The sequence below is a fragment of the Bombina bombina genome, chromosome 3 (genome assembly GCF_027579735.1).
Source record: "Bombina bombina isolate aBomBom1 chromosome 3, aBomBom1.pri, whole genome shotgun sequence".
NCBI lineage: Eukaryota > Metazoa > Chordata > Amphibia > Anura > Bombinatoridae > Bombina > Bombina bombina.
In genome coordinates, this window is record NC_069501.1 from 411,351,116 (window position 1) to 411,366,520 (window position 15,405).

Below are 15,405 nucleotides of genomic sequence, written 5' to 3' on the forward strand. Positions count from 1 at the left end.
TTAGCTAAGCGTACCACTATCCCGGTGGAAGATAGTTGTGCTTTTTCGGATCCAATGGATAAAAAATTGGAGGGTTACCTTAAGAAAATGTTTGTTCAACAAGGTTTTATCTTACAGCCCCTTGCATGCATTGCGCCTGTCACTGCTGCTGCTGCATTTTGGTTTGAGTCTCTAGAAGAGGCCATTCACTCAGCTCCATTGGATGAAATTATGGACAAGCTTAAAGCACTTAAGCTAGCTAATGCATTTGTTTTTGATGCCATTGTACATCTAACTAAACTAACGGCTAAGAATTCCGGTTTTGCCATTCAAGCGCGCAGAGCGTTATGGCTTAAATCCTGGTCAGCTGATGTGACTTCTAAATCTAAATTACTTAATATTCCTTTCAAGGGGCAAACCTTATTCGGGCCCGGTTTGAAAGAAATTATCGCTGACATTACGGGCGGTAAGGGTCATACCCTTCCTCAGGACAAGGCCAAATCAAAGGCCAAACAGTCTAATTTTCGTGCCTTTCGAAACTTCAAGGCAGGAGCAACATCAACTTCCTCCGCCCCAAAACAGGAAGGAACCGTTGCTCGTTACAGACAGGCCTGGAAAACTAACCAGTCCTGGAACAAGGGCAAGCAGGCCAGAAAACCTGCTACTGCCCCTAAGACAGCATGAAGGGATGGCCCCCTATCCGGAAACGGATCTAGTGGGGGGCAGACTTTCTCTCTTCGCCCAGGCGTGGGCAAGAGATGTCCAGGATCCCTGGGCGTTGGAGATCATATCTCAGGGATATCTTCTGGACTTCAAGGCTTCTCCTCCTCTAGGGAGATTTCATCTTTCAAGGTTATCAGAAAACCAAATAAAGAAAGAGGCATTCCTATGTTGCGTACAAGACCTCCTAGTAATGGGAGTGATCCACCCAGTTCCGCGGACGGAACAAGGACAGGGATTTTATTCAAATCTGTTTGTGGTTCCCAAGAAAGAGGGTACCTTCAGGCCAATTTTGGACCTAAAGATTTTAAACAAATTCCTAAGAGTTCCATCATTCAAAATGGAAACTATTCGGACTATCCTACCCATGATCCAAGAGGGTCAGTACATGACCACGGTGGATTTAAAGGATGCCTACCTTCACATACCGATTCACAAAGATCATCATCGGTTCCTAAGATTTGCCTTCCTAGACAGGCATTGCCAGTTTGTAGCTCTTCCCTTCGGGTTGGCTACGGCCCCGAGAATCTTTACAAAGGTGCTGGGCTCTCTTCTGGCGGTTCTAAGACCGCGAGGCATAGCGGTGGCTCCGTATCTAGACGACATCCTGATACAGGCGACAAGCTTGCAAATTGCCAAGTCTCATACAGAGATAGTTCTGGCATTTCTAAGGTCGCTTGGGTGGAAGGTGAACGTGGATGGAAAAGAGTTCTCTATCACCACTCACAAGCGTCTCCTTCCTAGGGACTCTGATAGATTCTGTAAAAATGAAAATTTACCTGACGGAGGCCAGGTTATCAAAACTCTTAAATGCTTGCCGGGTCCTTCATTCCATTCCACGCCCGTCAGTGGCTCAGTGCATGGAAGTAATCGGCTTAATGGTAGCGGCAATGGACATAGTGCCATTTGCGCGCCTGCATCTCAGACCGCTGCAATTATGCATGCTAAGTCAGTGGAATGGGGATTACTCAGATTTGTCCCCTCTACTAAATCTGGATCAAGAGACCAGAGATTCTCTTCTCTGGTGGTTATCTCGGGTCCATCTGTCCAGGGGCATGACCTTTCGCAGGCCAGATTGGACGATTGTAACAACAGATGCCAGCCTCCTAGGCTGGGGCGCAGTCTGGAATTCCCTGAAGGCTCAGGGATCCTGGACTCAGGAGGAGAAACTCCTCCCAATAAATATTCTGGAGCTAAGGGCAATATTCAACGCTCTTCTAGCTTGGCCTCAGCTAGCAACACTGAGGTTCATCAGATTTCAGTCGGACAACATCACGACTGTGGCTTATATCAACCATCAAGGGGGAACCAGGAGCTCCCTAGCGATGTTGGAAGTCTCAAAGATAATTCGCTGGGCAGAGTCTCATTCTTGCCACTTGTCAGCGATCCACATCCCAGGAGTGGAGAACTGGGAGGCGGACTTTCTAAGTCGTCAGACTTTTCATCCGGGGGAGTGGGAACTCCATCCGGAGGTATTTGCTCAACTGGTCCATCGTTGGGGCAAACCAGAACTGGATCTCATGGCGTCTCGCCAGAACGCCAAACTTCCTCTTTACGGTTCCAGGTCCAGGGACCCGGGAGCGAAGCTGATAGATGCTCTAGCAGCTCCTTGGTTTTTCAACATGGCTTATGTGTTTCCACCGTTTCCTCTGCTCCCTCGACTGATTGCCAAGATCAAACAGGAGAGAGCATCGGTGATTCTGATAGCGCCTGCGTGGCCACGCAGGACCTGGTATGCAGACCTAGTGGTCATGTCGTCCTGTCCTCCATGGACTCTACCTTTGAGGAAAGACCTTCTAATACAAGGTCCCTTCAATCATCCAAATCTAATTTCTCTGAGGCTGACTGCGTGGAGATTGAACGCTTGATCCTATCAAAGCGTGGCTTCTCCGAGTCAGTTATTGATACTTTGATACAGGCACGAAAGCCTGTTACCAGAAAAATCTACCATAAGATATGGCGTAAATACCTGTATTGGTGCCAATCCAAGAGTTACTCGTGGAGTAAGGTTAGGATTCCGAGGATATTGTCTTTTCTCCAAGAGGGCTTGGAAAAAGGCTTATCAGCTAGTTCTTTAAAGGGACAGATTTCTGCTCTGTCTATTCTTTTGCACAAGCGTCTGGCAGAAGTTCCAGACGTCCAGGCCTTTTGTCAAGCTTTAGCTAGGATTAAGCCTGTATTTAAAGCTGTTGCTCCTCCGTGGAGCTTAAACTTGGTTCTTAAAGTTCTTCAAGGAGTTCCGTTCATTCCGTTGATATTAAACTTTTATCTTGGAAAGTTCTATTTTTGATGGCTATTTCCTCGGCTCGAAGAGTCTCGTAATTGTCTGCCTTACACTGTGATTCTCCTTATCTGATTTTCCATTCAGACAAGGTAGTTCTGCGTACTAAACCTGGGTTTTTACCTAAGGTAGTCTCTAACAGGAATATCAATCAGGAGATTGTTGTTCCGTCATTATGTCCTAATCCTTCTTCAAGGAAGGAACGACTTTTGCATAGTCTGGACGTAGTCCGTGCCCTGAAATTCTATTTACAGGCAACTAAAGATTTTCGTCAAACTTCTTCCCTGTTGGTCGTTTACTCTGGACAGAGGAGAGGTCAAAAAGCTTCGGCAACCTCTCTCTCCTTTTGGCTTCGTAGCATAATACGTTTAGCCTATGAGACTGCTGGACAGCAGCCCCCTGAAAGAATTACAGCTCATTCCACTAGAGCTGTGGCTTCCACCTGGGCCTTTAAGAATGAGGCCTCTGTTGAACAGATTTGCAAGGCTGCGACTTGGTCTTCTCTTCACACTTTTTCAAAATTTTACAAATTTGACACTTTTGCTTCTTCGGAGGCTGTTTTTGGGAGAAAGGTTCTACAGGCAGTGGTTCCTTCCATTTAAGTTCCTGCCTTGTCCCTCCCATCATCCGTGTACTTAGCTTTGGTATTGGTATCCCATAAGTAATGGATGATCCGTGGACTGAATACACTTAACAAGAGAAAACATAATTTATGCTTACCTGATAAATTTATTTCTCTTGTAGTGTATTCAGTCCACGGCCCGCCCTGTCTTTTTAAGGCAGATCTAAATTTTAATTAATACTTCAGTCACCACTGCACCCTATGGTTCCTCCTTTCTCGTCTTGTTTTGGTCGAATGACTGAATATGACATGTGAGGGGAGGAGCTATGTAGCAGCTCTGCTTGGGTGATCCTCTTGCAATTTCCTGTTGGGAAGAGAATATATTCCATAAGTAATGGATGATCCGTGGACTGAATACACTACAAGAGAAATAAATTTATCAGGTAAGCATAAATTATGTTTTTTTCTTTCGTGATTCAGACAGAGCATGCAATTTTAATCAACTTTCTAATTTACTCCTATTATCAATTTTTCTTTGTTCTCTTGCTATCTTTATTTGAAAAAGAAGGCATCTAAGGAGCCAGCCAATTTTTCGTTAAGCACCCTAGACAGCACTTGTTTATTGGTGGGTGAATTTATCCACCAATCAGCAAGAAAAACCCAGGTTGTTAACAAAAAATGGGCATCTAAACTTACATTCTTGCTTTTCAAATAAAGATACCAAGAGAATGAAGAAAATTTGATAATAGGAGTAAATTAGAAAGTTGCTTAAAATTTAATGCTCTATCTAAATCTCACAAAAGAAAAAATTTGGGTTCAGTGTCCCTTGAAGTATAAGCAACTGCTTAGTACTTTTTTTTTTTAATACAACAATACAATGAAACTGCCTGTTTAACATCCCTTTAACAGAAAACACACCTTTATGTTTTTAGAGCGGTGGACTTTGTGGAGAACTGTTATTCTTTAGAAGCCTGCAGGTGCAAGCTGAAAAATCTGGCCTGCCTGAAATGGTAAGTGAAAGTTATTAGATGTTATAGGTTTGTCGTAATAGCAAATTAAAGGACCATGAAACTTGACATTTCAACAACGCATAAAATGTTTCATTATTGCAAGTGAAACATTATTGCAATATACATTAATTATTTATTTTGCAGCCTTTTGCTGTAAATTACATCTAAAAATTGTGCTTGTTAGACTTCCTCCCAGGGAGGCTTGGGTTAATACTTTTAGGCAATTTTAGTGAGCTTTTGTTTAACCTCCCTCCCTCCCTAAGATTCTATTGTGTCACATGCTTTTAAAAGGGGGATTATCAGTTTTAATATATAGATAGATAGATAATTTGTTTATATGCGTATATATGTTGGAAAAATGTTGCCAATAGACTTGCGCGACACAAGGTTGCCACAAACTTTCAATTTCTAAAAAAAAAAAAAAACAGTTTGTGAAGTGCAATAAAGCAAAGCATAATAAAACGAGGTAGGCCTTTGTCAGGGTATTTTTTTCACAATGGAGTAGAGATAAATGCACATTGATGACTTATGGTACAAAAAAATTGTGCATGCTGTGAACCTTAGCTGCTAATTATTACCCAGAATTCCTTGCTCCACTTTTTTGGATTGATGTGGAAAAAAATAGGTCCTCCAATTTGTTTGGATGTGCAAGTCTTTTAAATGATTATTATTTGGTATACTTTTTAATTCAACTTTGTTTTTCTAATAAGCACTTGAAACTACATGATATGAAACTCTAGTTTCCAGTCTTTTTTTTTCAATAATCTATTTCTGCAGTATTAGTTACTAACAAACATATGTTTTATGCATAGCTGAGCATGATGTCTGCCATTTAAACATTTCAAGTGTGCATTTACTCCACTGTCTTTAAAACTAAATTATTTACCCATCTTAACTATTTTTTGCAAGCTGGTATATTTATTTAGCCATTTGGAAATAACGATTGCTAAAGATGCTTTCATGGGAGGCATTTCACACTCATTTAAAGGGTCAATAAAAACAAACTTAAATTCCCAATAAAATGCTTATTTAAGCACATAAAAAAAAATTAAAAATCCAATGCACAAATTGAATTTTGGCTGGATACCAGGTGCACATGCTACATAGTGAGTTTCAAATTTAAAGGGCCAGTTTAGACCCAAATACTTATTCTTTATTACTTATTGTTACATACCAGACAAGCATCTTGCATTGAAAAATAAAAAAAAATTGGTGATACCACTTTATACAAGGAACTACCACATGACTCCAATCCAGAGGGTTGATGCCTACGGTGGCCCAGTGTGGAAAGTATATTTGGCCATCCCCATAGTAGATACAGTTCATAGATTGCATCTACATTGCCAATGGACTTCCTTGTTTTATGCTGATCAATAGTGATTCTAAGACTCTGGGAAATTATCTAAGTCAATTAAAACTGCTTCCATAGTGTTATAGTTCACATTTTTTTGCTTTATGATGTTCATAGACTGATTTTTTTTCTCCTGTTAAGTGTGGTCAGTCCACGGGTCATCATTTCTTCTGGGATATTAACTCCTCCCCAACAGGAAGTGCAAGAGGATTCACCCAGCAGAGCTGCTATATAGCTCCTCCCCTCTACGTCACCTCGAGTCATTCTCTTGCACCCAACGAATAGATAGGATGTGTGAGAGGACTGTGGTGATTATACTTAGTTTTATACCTTCAATCAAAAGTTTGTTATTTTATAATAGCACCGGAGTGTGTTATTCCTTCTCTGGTAGAATTTGAAGAAGAATCTACCTGAGTTTTTTCTATGATTTTAGCCGGCGTAGTTAAGATCATATTGCTGTTTCTCGGCCATCTGAGGAGAGGTAAACTTCAGATCAGGGGACAGCGGGCAGATTAATCTGCAAGAGGTATGTAGCAGCTTATTATTTTCTAACAATGGAATTGATGAGAAAATTCTGCCATACCGATATAATGTAAACTCAGCCTTAAATGCAGTAGCAGCAACTGGTATCAGGCTGTCATGTATGTATATTTTACACTTCAGTATTCTGGGGAATGGCACTTCACTGGAATTATACTGTATGCATAAGACTTTAGCCTATTTTGCAGGGACTAGCAACAGGCTTTTCAATAACACTTAATTTATTTATGTTAAACGTTTTTTGCTGGCATGTAAAATCGTTTAATTTTCTGAGGTACTGGGTGAAAAAATGTTTTGGGCACTATTTTTTCCACTTGGCAGTCGTTTTTATTTAATTTATGACAGTTTACTGATCTCTCTCACTGTTGTGTATGAGGGGGAGGGGCCTTTTTTGGCGCTTTTGCTACGCATCAAAAAATTCAGTCAGAAGTTTATTGTCTTCCCTGCATGATCCGGTTCATCTCTACAGAACTCAGGGGTCTTCAAAACTTGTTTTGAGGGAGGTAATCACTCACAGCAGAGCTGTGAGATTGTATTTGACTGTGATAAAAAACGTTTATTTCTGTATTTTTTTTCTGCTATCAGGGTTAGTTATCCTTTGCTAATGGGAGCAATCCTTTGCTAAAAGTGTGTTTTTTACAAAGATTTGATGCTATAACTTTTCAGTTTATCAATTTTCAACTGTCATAACTTTTTCTGTGCTTCTTATAGGCACAGTACGTTTTCATATTATAGTAAATTACTTGAAGAGTATTTCCAAGTTGCTAGTTTATTTGCTAGTCTGTTAAACATGTCTGATTCAGAGGAAGGTATCTGTGCTATATGTGCTAAAGCCAAAGTGGAGCCCAATAGAAATTTATGTACTAACTGTATTGATGCTACTTTAAATAAAAGTCAATCTGTACAAATTGAACATATTTCACCAAACAACGAGGGGAGAGTTATGCCGACTAACTCGCCTCACGTGTCAGTACCTGCATCTCCCGCTCGGGAGGTGCGTGATATTGTAGCGCCGAGTACATCTGGGCGGCCATTACAAATCACATTACAGGATATGGCTACTGTTATGACTGAAGTTTTGGCTAAATTACCAGAACTAAGAGGTAAGCGTGATCACTCTGGGGTGAGAACAGAGTGCGCTGATAATATTAGGGCCATGTCAGACACTGCGTCACAATTTGCAGAACATGAGGACGGAGAGCTTCATTCTGCGGGTGACGGTTCTGATCCAAACAGACTGGATTCAGATATTTCAAATTTTAAATTTAAACTGGAAAACCTCCGTGTATTACTAGGGGAGGTGTTAGCGGCTCTGAATGATTGTAACACAGTTGCAATACCAGAGAAATTGTGTAGGTTGGATAAATATTTTGCGGTACCGTCGAGTACTGACGTTTTTCCTATACCTAAGAGACTTACTGAAATTGTTACTAAGGAGTGGGATAGACCCGGTGTGCCGTTCTCACCCCCTCCAATATTTAGAAAGATGTTTCCAATAGACGCCACCACACGGGACTTATGGCAAACGGTCCCTAAGGTGGAGGGAGCAGTTTCTACTTTAGCTAAGCGTACCACTATCCCGGTAGAGGATAGCTGTGCCTTTTCAGATCCAATGGATAAAAAGTTAGAGGGTTACCTTAAGAAAATGTTTGTTCAACAAGGTTTTATATTGCAACCTCTTGCATGCATTGCGCCTGTCACGGCTGCAGCAGCATTTTGGTTTGAGTCTCTGGAAGAGACACTTGAATCAGCTCCATTAGATGAGATTACACACAAGCTTAAAGCCCTTAAGTTAGCTAACTCATTTATTTCGGATGCCGTAGTACATTTAACTAAACTTACGGCTAAGAATTCCGGATTCGCCATTCAGGCGCGCAGAGCACTGTGGCTAAAATCCTGGTCAGCTGATGTTACTTCTAAATCTAAATTGCTTAATATTCCTTTCAAAGGGCAGACCTTATTCGGGCCCGGGTTGAAAGAAATTATCGCTGACATTACAGGAGGTAAAGGCCATGCCCTGCCTCAAGACAGAGCCAAACCTAAGGCTAGACAGTCTAATTTTCGTTCCTTTCGTAATTTCAAAGCAGGAGCAGCATCAACTTCCTCTGCACCAAAACAGGAAGGAGCTGTTGCTCGCTACAGACAAGGCTGGAGACCTAACCAGTCCTGGAACAAGGGCAAGCAGGCCAGGAAACCTGCTGCTGCCCCTAAGACAGCATGAATCGAGGGCCCCCGATCCGGGAACGGATCTAGTGGGGGGCAGACTTTCTCTCTTCGCCCAGGCTTGGGCAAGAGATGTCCAGGATCCCTGGGCGTTAGAGATCATATCTCAGGGATACCTTCTGGACTTCAAATCCTCTCCCCCAAGAGGGAGATTTCATCTGTCAAGGTTGTCAACAAACCAAATAAAGAAAGAGGCGTTTCTACGCTGCGTACAAGATCTTTTATTAATGGGAGTGATCCATCCGGTTCCGCGGTCGGAACAAGGACAAGGGTTTTACTCAAATCTGTTTGTGGTTCCCAAAAAAGAGGGAACTTTCAGGCCAATCTTGGATTTAAAGATCCTAAACAAATTCCTAAGAGTTCCATCGTTCAAAATGGAAACTATTCGGACAATTTTACCCATGATCCAAAAGGGTCAGTACATGACCACAGTGGATTTAAAGGATGCTTACCTTCACATACCGATTCACAAAGATCATTACCGGTATCTAAGGTTTGCCTTTCTAGACAGGCATTACCAGTTTGTAGCTCTTCCATTCGGATTGGCTACGGCTCCAAGAATCTTCACAAAGGTTCTGGGTGCTCTTCTGGCGGTACTAAGACCGCAAGGAATTTCGGTAGCTCCGTACCTAGACGACATTCTGATACAAGCTTCAAGCTTTCAAACTGCCAAGTCTCATACAGAGTTAGTACTGGCATTTCTAAGGTCGCATGGATGGAAGGTGAACGAAAAGAAGAGTTCTCTCTTTCCACTCACAAGAGTTCCCTTCTTGGGGACTCTTATAGATTCTGTAGAAATGAAGATTTACCTGACAGAAGACAGGTTAACAAAGCTTCAAAATGCATGCCGTGTCCTTCATTCCATTCAACACCCGTCAGTAGCTCAATGCATGGAGGTGATCGGCTTAATGGTAGCGGCAATGGACATAGTACCCTTTGCACGCCTACATCTCAGACCGCTGCAATTGTGCATGCTAAGTCAGTGGAATGGGGATTACTCAGACTTGTCCCCTACTCTGAATCTGGATCAAGAGACCAGAAATTCTCTTCTATGGTGGCTTTCTCGGCCACATCTGTCCAGGGGGATGCCATTCAGCAGGCCGGACTGGACAATTGTAACAACAGACGCCAGCCTACTAGGTTGGGGCGCTGTCTGGAATTCTCTGAAGGCTCAGGGACAATGGAATCAGGAGGAGAGTCTCCTACCAATAAACATTCTGGAATTGAGAGCAGTTCTCAATGCCCTTCTGGCTTGGCCTCAGTTAACAACTCGGGGGTTCATCAGGTTTCAGTCGGACAACATCACGACTGTAGCTTACATCAACCATCAGGGAGGGACAAGAAGCTCCCTAGCAATGATGGAAGTATCAAAGATAATTCGCTGGGCAGAGTCTCACTCTTGCCACCTGTCAGCAATCCACATCCCGGGAGTGGAGAACTGGGAGGCGGATTTCTTAAGTCGTCAGACTTTTCATCCGGGGGAGTGGGAACTTCATCCGGAGGTCTTTGCCCAAATACTTCGACGTTGGGGCAAACCAGAGATAGATCTCATGGCGTCTCGACAGAATGCCAAGCTTCCTCGTTACGGGTCCAGATCCAGGGATCCGGGAGCGGTTCTGATAGATGCTTTGACAGCACCTTGGACCTTCGGGATGGCTTATGTGTTTCCACCCTTCCCGATGCTTCCTCGATTGATTGCCAGAATCAAACAGGAGAGAGCATCAGTGATTCTAATAGCGCCTGCATGGCCACGCAGGACTTGGTATGCAGATCTAGTGGACATGTCATCCTGTCCACCTTGGTCTCTACCTCTGAAACAGGACCTTCTGATCCAGGGTCCCTTCAAACATCAAAATCTAATTTCTCTGAAGCTGACTGCTTGGAAATTGAACGCTTGATTTTATCAAAACGTGGTTTTTCTGAGTCAGTTATTGATACCTTAATACAGGCTAGGAAGCCTGTTACCAGAAAGATTTACCATAAGATATGGCGCAAATACTTATATTGGTGCGAATCCAAGAGTTACTCATGGAGTAAGGTTAGGATTCCGAGGATATTGTCTTTTCTACAAGAAGGTTTAGAAAAGGGTTTATCCGCTAGTTCCTTAAAGGGACAGATTTCAGCTCTGTCCATTCTTTTACACAAACGTCTGTCAGAAGTTCCGGACGTTCAAGCTTTTTGTCAGGCTTTAGCTAGGATCAAGCCTGTGTTTAAAACTGTTGCTCCACCATGGAGTTTGAACTTAGTTCTTAATGTTTTACAGGGTGTTCCGTTTGAACCCCTTCATTCCATTGATATCAAGCTGTTATCTTGGAAAGTTCTATTTTTAATGGCGATTTCCTCGGCTCGAAGAGTCTCTGAGTTATCCGCTTTACATTGTGATTCTCCTTATCTGATTTTTCATTCAGACAAGGTAGTTCTGCGTACTAAACCTGGGTTCCTACCTAAGGTGGTCACTAACAGGAATATCAATCAAGAGATTGTGGTTCCATCTTTGTGTCCTAATCCTTCTTCGAAGAAGGAACGTCTGCTACACAATCTAGATGTAGTCCGTGCCCTGAAATTTTATCTACAGGCAACTAAGGATTTTCGACAAACGTCTTCCCTGTTTGTCGTTTATTCTGGTCAGAGGAGAGGTCAAAAAGCTTCGGCTACCTCTCTCTCTTTTTGGCTTCGTAGCATAATTCGGTTAGCCTATGAGACTGCTGGACAGCAGCCTCCTGAAAGAATTACAGCACATTCTACTAGAGCTGTGGCTTCCACTTGGGCCTTTAAGAATGAGGCTTCTGTTGAACAGATTTGCAAGGCTGCAACTTGGTCTTCTCTTCATACTTTTTCCAAATTTTACAAATTTGATACTTTTGCTTCTTCGGAGGCTGTTTTTGGGAGAAAGGTTCTTCAGGTAGTGGTTCCTTCCGTATAAAGAGCCTGCCTGTCCCTCCCGTCATCTGTGTACTTTAGCTTTGGTATTGGTATCCCAGAAGTAATGATGACCCGTGGACTGACCACACTTAACAGGAGAAAACAAAATTTATGCAGTCCACGGCCCGCCCTGTTTTTTATGGCAGGTAAAAAAAATTTGAATTATACTCCAGTCACCACTACACCCTTTGGCTTCTCCTTTCTCGTTGGTCCTTGGTCGAATGACTGGAGGTGACGTAGAGGGGAGGAGCTATATAGCAGCTCTGCTGGGTGAATCCTCTTGCACTTCCTGTTGGGGAGGAGTTAATATCCCAGAAGAAATGATGACCCGTGGACTGACCACACTACAGGAGAAAGGAATTTATCAGGTAAGCATAAATTTTGTTTTTCTGTCTCTCACAGGTAACAACCTTTCCCACATAGTAAACTACATATATATAGCTGATTAGACTCTCTGGGAATCTTATGTCTGTAACTTACTGTCTTATTGTGTAAGCATTTCTAGTTTTGGATACGTTTTATTTCCTACATATCCTTTGACATCCTAAAAATTTCAAAATTTGAGTTAAAACTTTGTGTTTTCCCTAGCACCCTGAAGCTTGTTTTTTTTGAGTGCCTACCATGCTTGTATCCCCATAATTTTGGTTATGGCCTGCATACTATAGACTAGTAACCTGCATATTATTATATTTAATAATACTCTCACATCAAAAGCAAATATGTGGGTCTGATATAAATGTTGTAACTACCAATATAATGCCCCTGAACCACCCCATCCAGTAGAGAGTTGGTTAGCTATAGACCCATTCCTAGTATGACATGGAAATAAGCAAAATTTTTACCTGCTAGCTTTTTTCTCCAACCCCTGCAGTATCTGAGCACAAACATTCTATTTACATAGATTCAGTTCTAGTAGTCTAGCAGGTCCAATGGCTGCAAGGTAGTTTAGGGTATTCTCCGACTAATGTTCTGTATCTGTCAGATTTTGAAGTCTATAATAATATTATTATTTCTTTCATGTAATTAGCAAGAGTCCATGAGCTAGTGACGTTTGGGATATACATTCCTACCAGGAGGGGCAAAGTTTCCCAAACCTCAAAATGCCTATAAATACACCCCTCACCACACCCACAATTCAGTTTTACAAGCTTTGCCTCCCATGGAGGTGGTGAAGTAAGTTTGTGCTAGATTTCTACGTTGATATGTGCTACGCAGCAGGCTGAAGCACGGTATTCCTCTAAGAGTGCAGTGAATGTCAGAGGGATGTGAAGAGAGTATTGCCTATTTCAATACCATGGTCTTCCTCTAGGGGATCTATTTCATAGGTTCTCTGTTATCGGTCGTAGAGATTTCTTCTCCTACCTCCCTTTTCAGATCGACGATATACTCTTATATACCATTAGCTCTACTGATTATCGTTTCAGTACTGGTTTGGCTATCTACTTTATGTAGATGAGTGTCTTTGGGTAAGTAAGTCTTATCTTTTATTTATGACACTCTCGGCTATGGTTTGGCACTTTATATGTAAAGTTCTAAATATATGTTTTTATATTTATATTTGCCATGATTCAGGTCAATCAGTTTATTTTCCTTCTTTCAGACTGTCAGTTTCATTTTTTTGGGAAAATGCATATGAATTAAATATTTTTCTTACCTAAATTTTCAATTGACTTTTTTCCTTTAAATTGCAGGCTGTTAGGCTCGCAGGTGCAAAAAATGCTAGAATTTATTGCGTCATTTTTGGCGCGAGATTGACGTTTGTCTGACGTCAATGATGTCATTTTTGACGCCGGAAGTTTTCACGTAGTTGCGTCATTTTTGGCTCTCGTGTTTGTTGCAGACGTTTTTAGCGCCAAAAAATATGTGGGCGTCATTCTTGGCGCCAGATTTTTAACATTATTTAAGTCTCATTTTTTAGTTGCTTCTGGTTTCTAGAGGCCTGTTTTGTTTGCATTTTTTTCCCATTTCTGAAACTGTCATTTAAGGAATTTGATAATTTTGCTTTATATGTTGTTTTTTCTATTACATATTGCAAGATATTCCAAAAACTTTTCCTGTATCAGAAAATTCTGAGGGATTCCTGATGACTGATATCAGTCCTACCAAAGCTAAGTTCATTTATTTTAATGTTATGAATGTTTATCTTTACATGCAGAGTCCATTAGTATTTATGCATTATCTATTGCTATTCTTTTTACATCTTAATGTACAAGATATATTTAGGAATTTATTAGAATATTTTTCTGATTCTATTCTAAAGGCTTTGTCTGCCATCCCGCCTTCTAATAAAATTTTTAGGTCTTTTTAAACTTCTCATTTAGTTGATGAAGTTTCAAATGACCAACAACATACTGAATTATCCTTCTCTGATGGTGTTTTTTCTCATTCAGAATATTCTTCATCAGATATTGACACTAACAAATCTACTTTTTTATTTTTAAATAGAGTACATTCGTTCTTTGTTGAAAAGGTGTTGATTATTTTGGATATTGAAGTAACTAGTTCTTTTGATTTTAAGGCTAGCTAACATTTAAATTCTGCTTATTAACCTTCTGTGGTTTCTTCAGAGTTTTTTTTCCAGTTCCTGATACTAGGGAATGGAATAGGCCGGGAATTTCTTTTATTCCTTCTTTAAGGTTTTTAAATTGTATCCTTTGCCGGCAGTTAGTTTTAAGTTTTGAGGAAAGATCCCACAAGTTAATGGGGCTATCTTTACTCTTGCTAAACATACTACTATTCCTATAGCAAATAGTATTTATTTTTTCCTTCAGATGGGAAATTTGTATCTTATTTAAGGAAAATTGTTTATTTTCAGGTACTTTTCTTAGTCCTGTAATTTATTTGGCTGATGTTGCAACTGCTTCAACTTTCTGGTTGGATACTTTAGTGCAACAAGTATCGGATTATGATTTGTTTAGCATTGTTAAGTTGATCAACATGCTAACAATTTCATTTGTGTCGTCATTTTTTTGATATTTTCGCAAATTATGTTTAATCTATGTCTTTAGCTATTTTAGCTAGAATAACTTTGTGACTTCAATCTTGGAATGCTAATTTGATTTCTAAATTCCATATTTCTTTTTTTCCAAGGTAATCAATTATTTGGTTCACAATTGGTTTCAATTCTTCTACTCTGGGCTTCAAGATTGAGTTCTAAGACTAAATCTTAAGCTTATATTAGTTTTTGTTCTTACTAGGAACAGAATCCTAATTCTTCCCCAAGTAACATGTTTTTAATTAGAAGTTTTCTTCATTCAATTTAAGCCATTTAAAAGATCAAAGTCAGCTCCCCAAATTTGCATGTAGGTGCGGTTCTTATTCCAGCTTAGCTGGTAAGGGGCAGGTTAAGACTTTTTTAAAATTTGTTTGGTTCAATTCGGTCCAAATTTCTTAGATTTGGGTACAGAATAGGATTCAGAGTAAAACCACCTGTGAGAAGTCTTTTTTTCTCTAACATATTCCAGCTATTCCAGTAAGGCTCACACTTTTCCTGAAGTGTGTTTCAGACCTGTATGTATTGGGTACTTGTGAAGCGCAGCTGGTCACCCATTGGGGCTCAAGGCGCTGCTCAGACCTGGAGTTTTCTGGGGTATTTACACCAGTTCCATTTTAGGAACAGGGTTTGGGGGTTTTATTCAAAACTATTCTTTGTCCCAAAGATAGAAAATCTTTTTGAATTGTCATATAAGTGTACCATCTTTTAGAATGGTGTTTATATGGTCTATTCGGCCTTTTGGTCAATGAGGGCATTATTTGTTTACAATAGATACAATAGATGCATATCTTCATTTTCTGTTTTCATTCAGATTATTTTCTT

The 15,405-nt window shown here is 40.7% G+C and overlaps 1 protein-coding gene across 1 annotated transcript in view; it reads left to right on the forward strand.

Annotated features, from left to right (window-relative positions):
• The window catches only part of FAM72A (family with sequence similarity 72 member A), a 201,951-nt gene that overhangs the window by 20,722 nt on the left and 165,824 nt on the right, over positions 1–15,405 (forward strand). Inside the window, exon 2 of the mRNA XM_053706601.1 lies at positions 4,475–4,552. Coding sequence (XP_053562576.1) covers positions 4,475–4,552 — 78 coding nt within the window. The remainder of the gene's footprint in view (positions 1–4,474; positions 4,553–15,405) is intronic.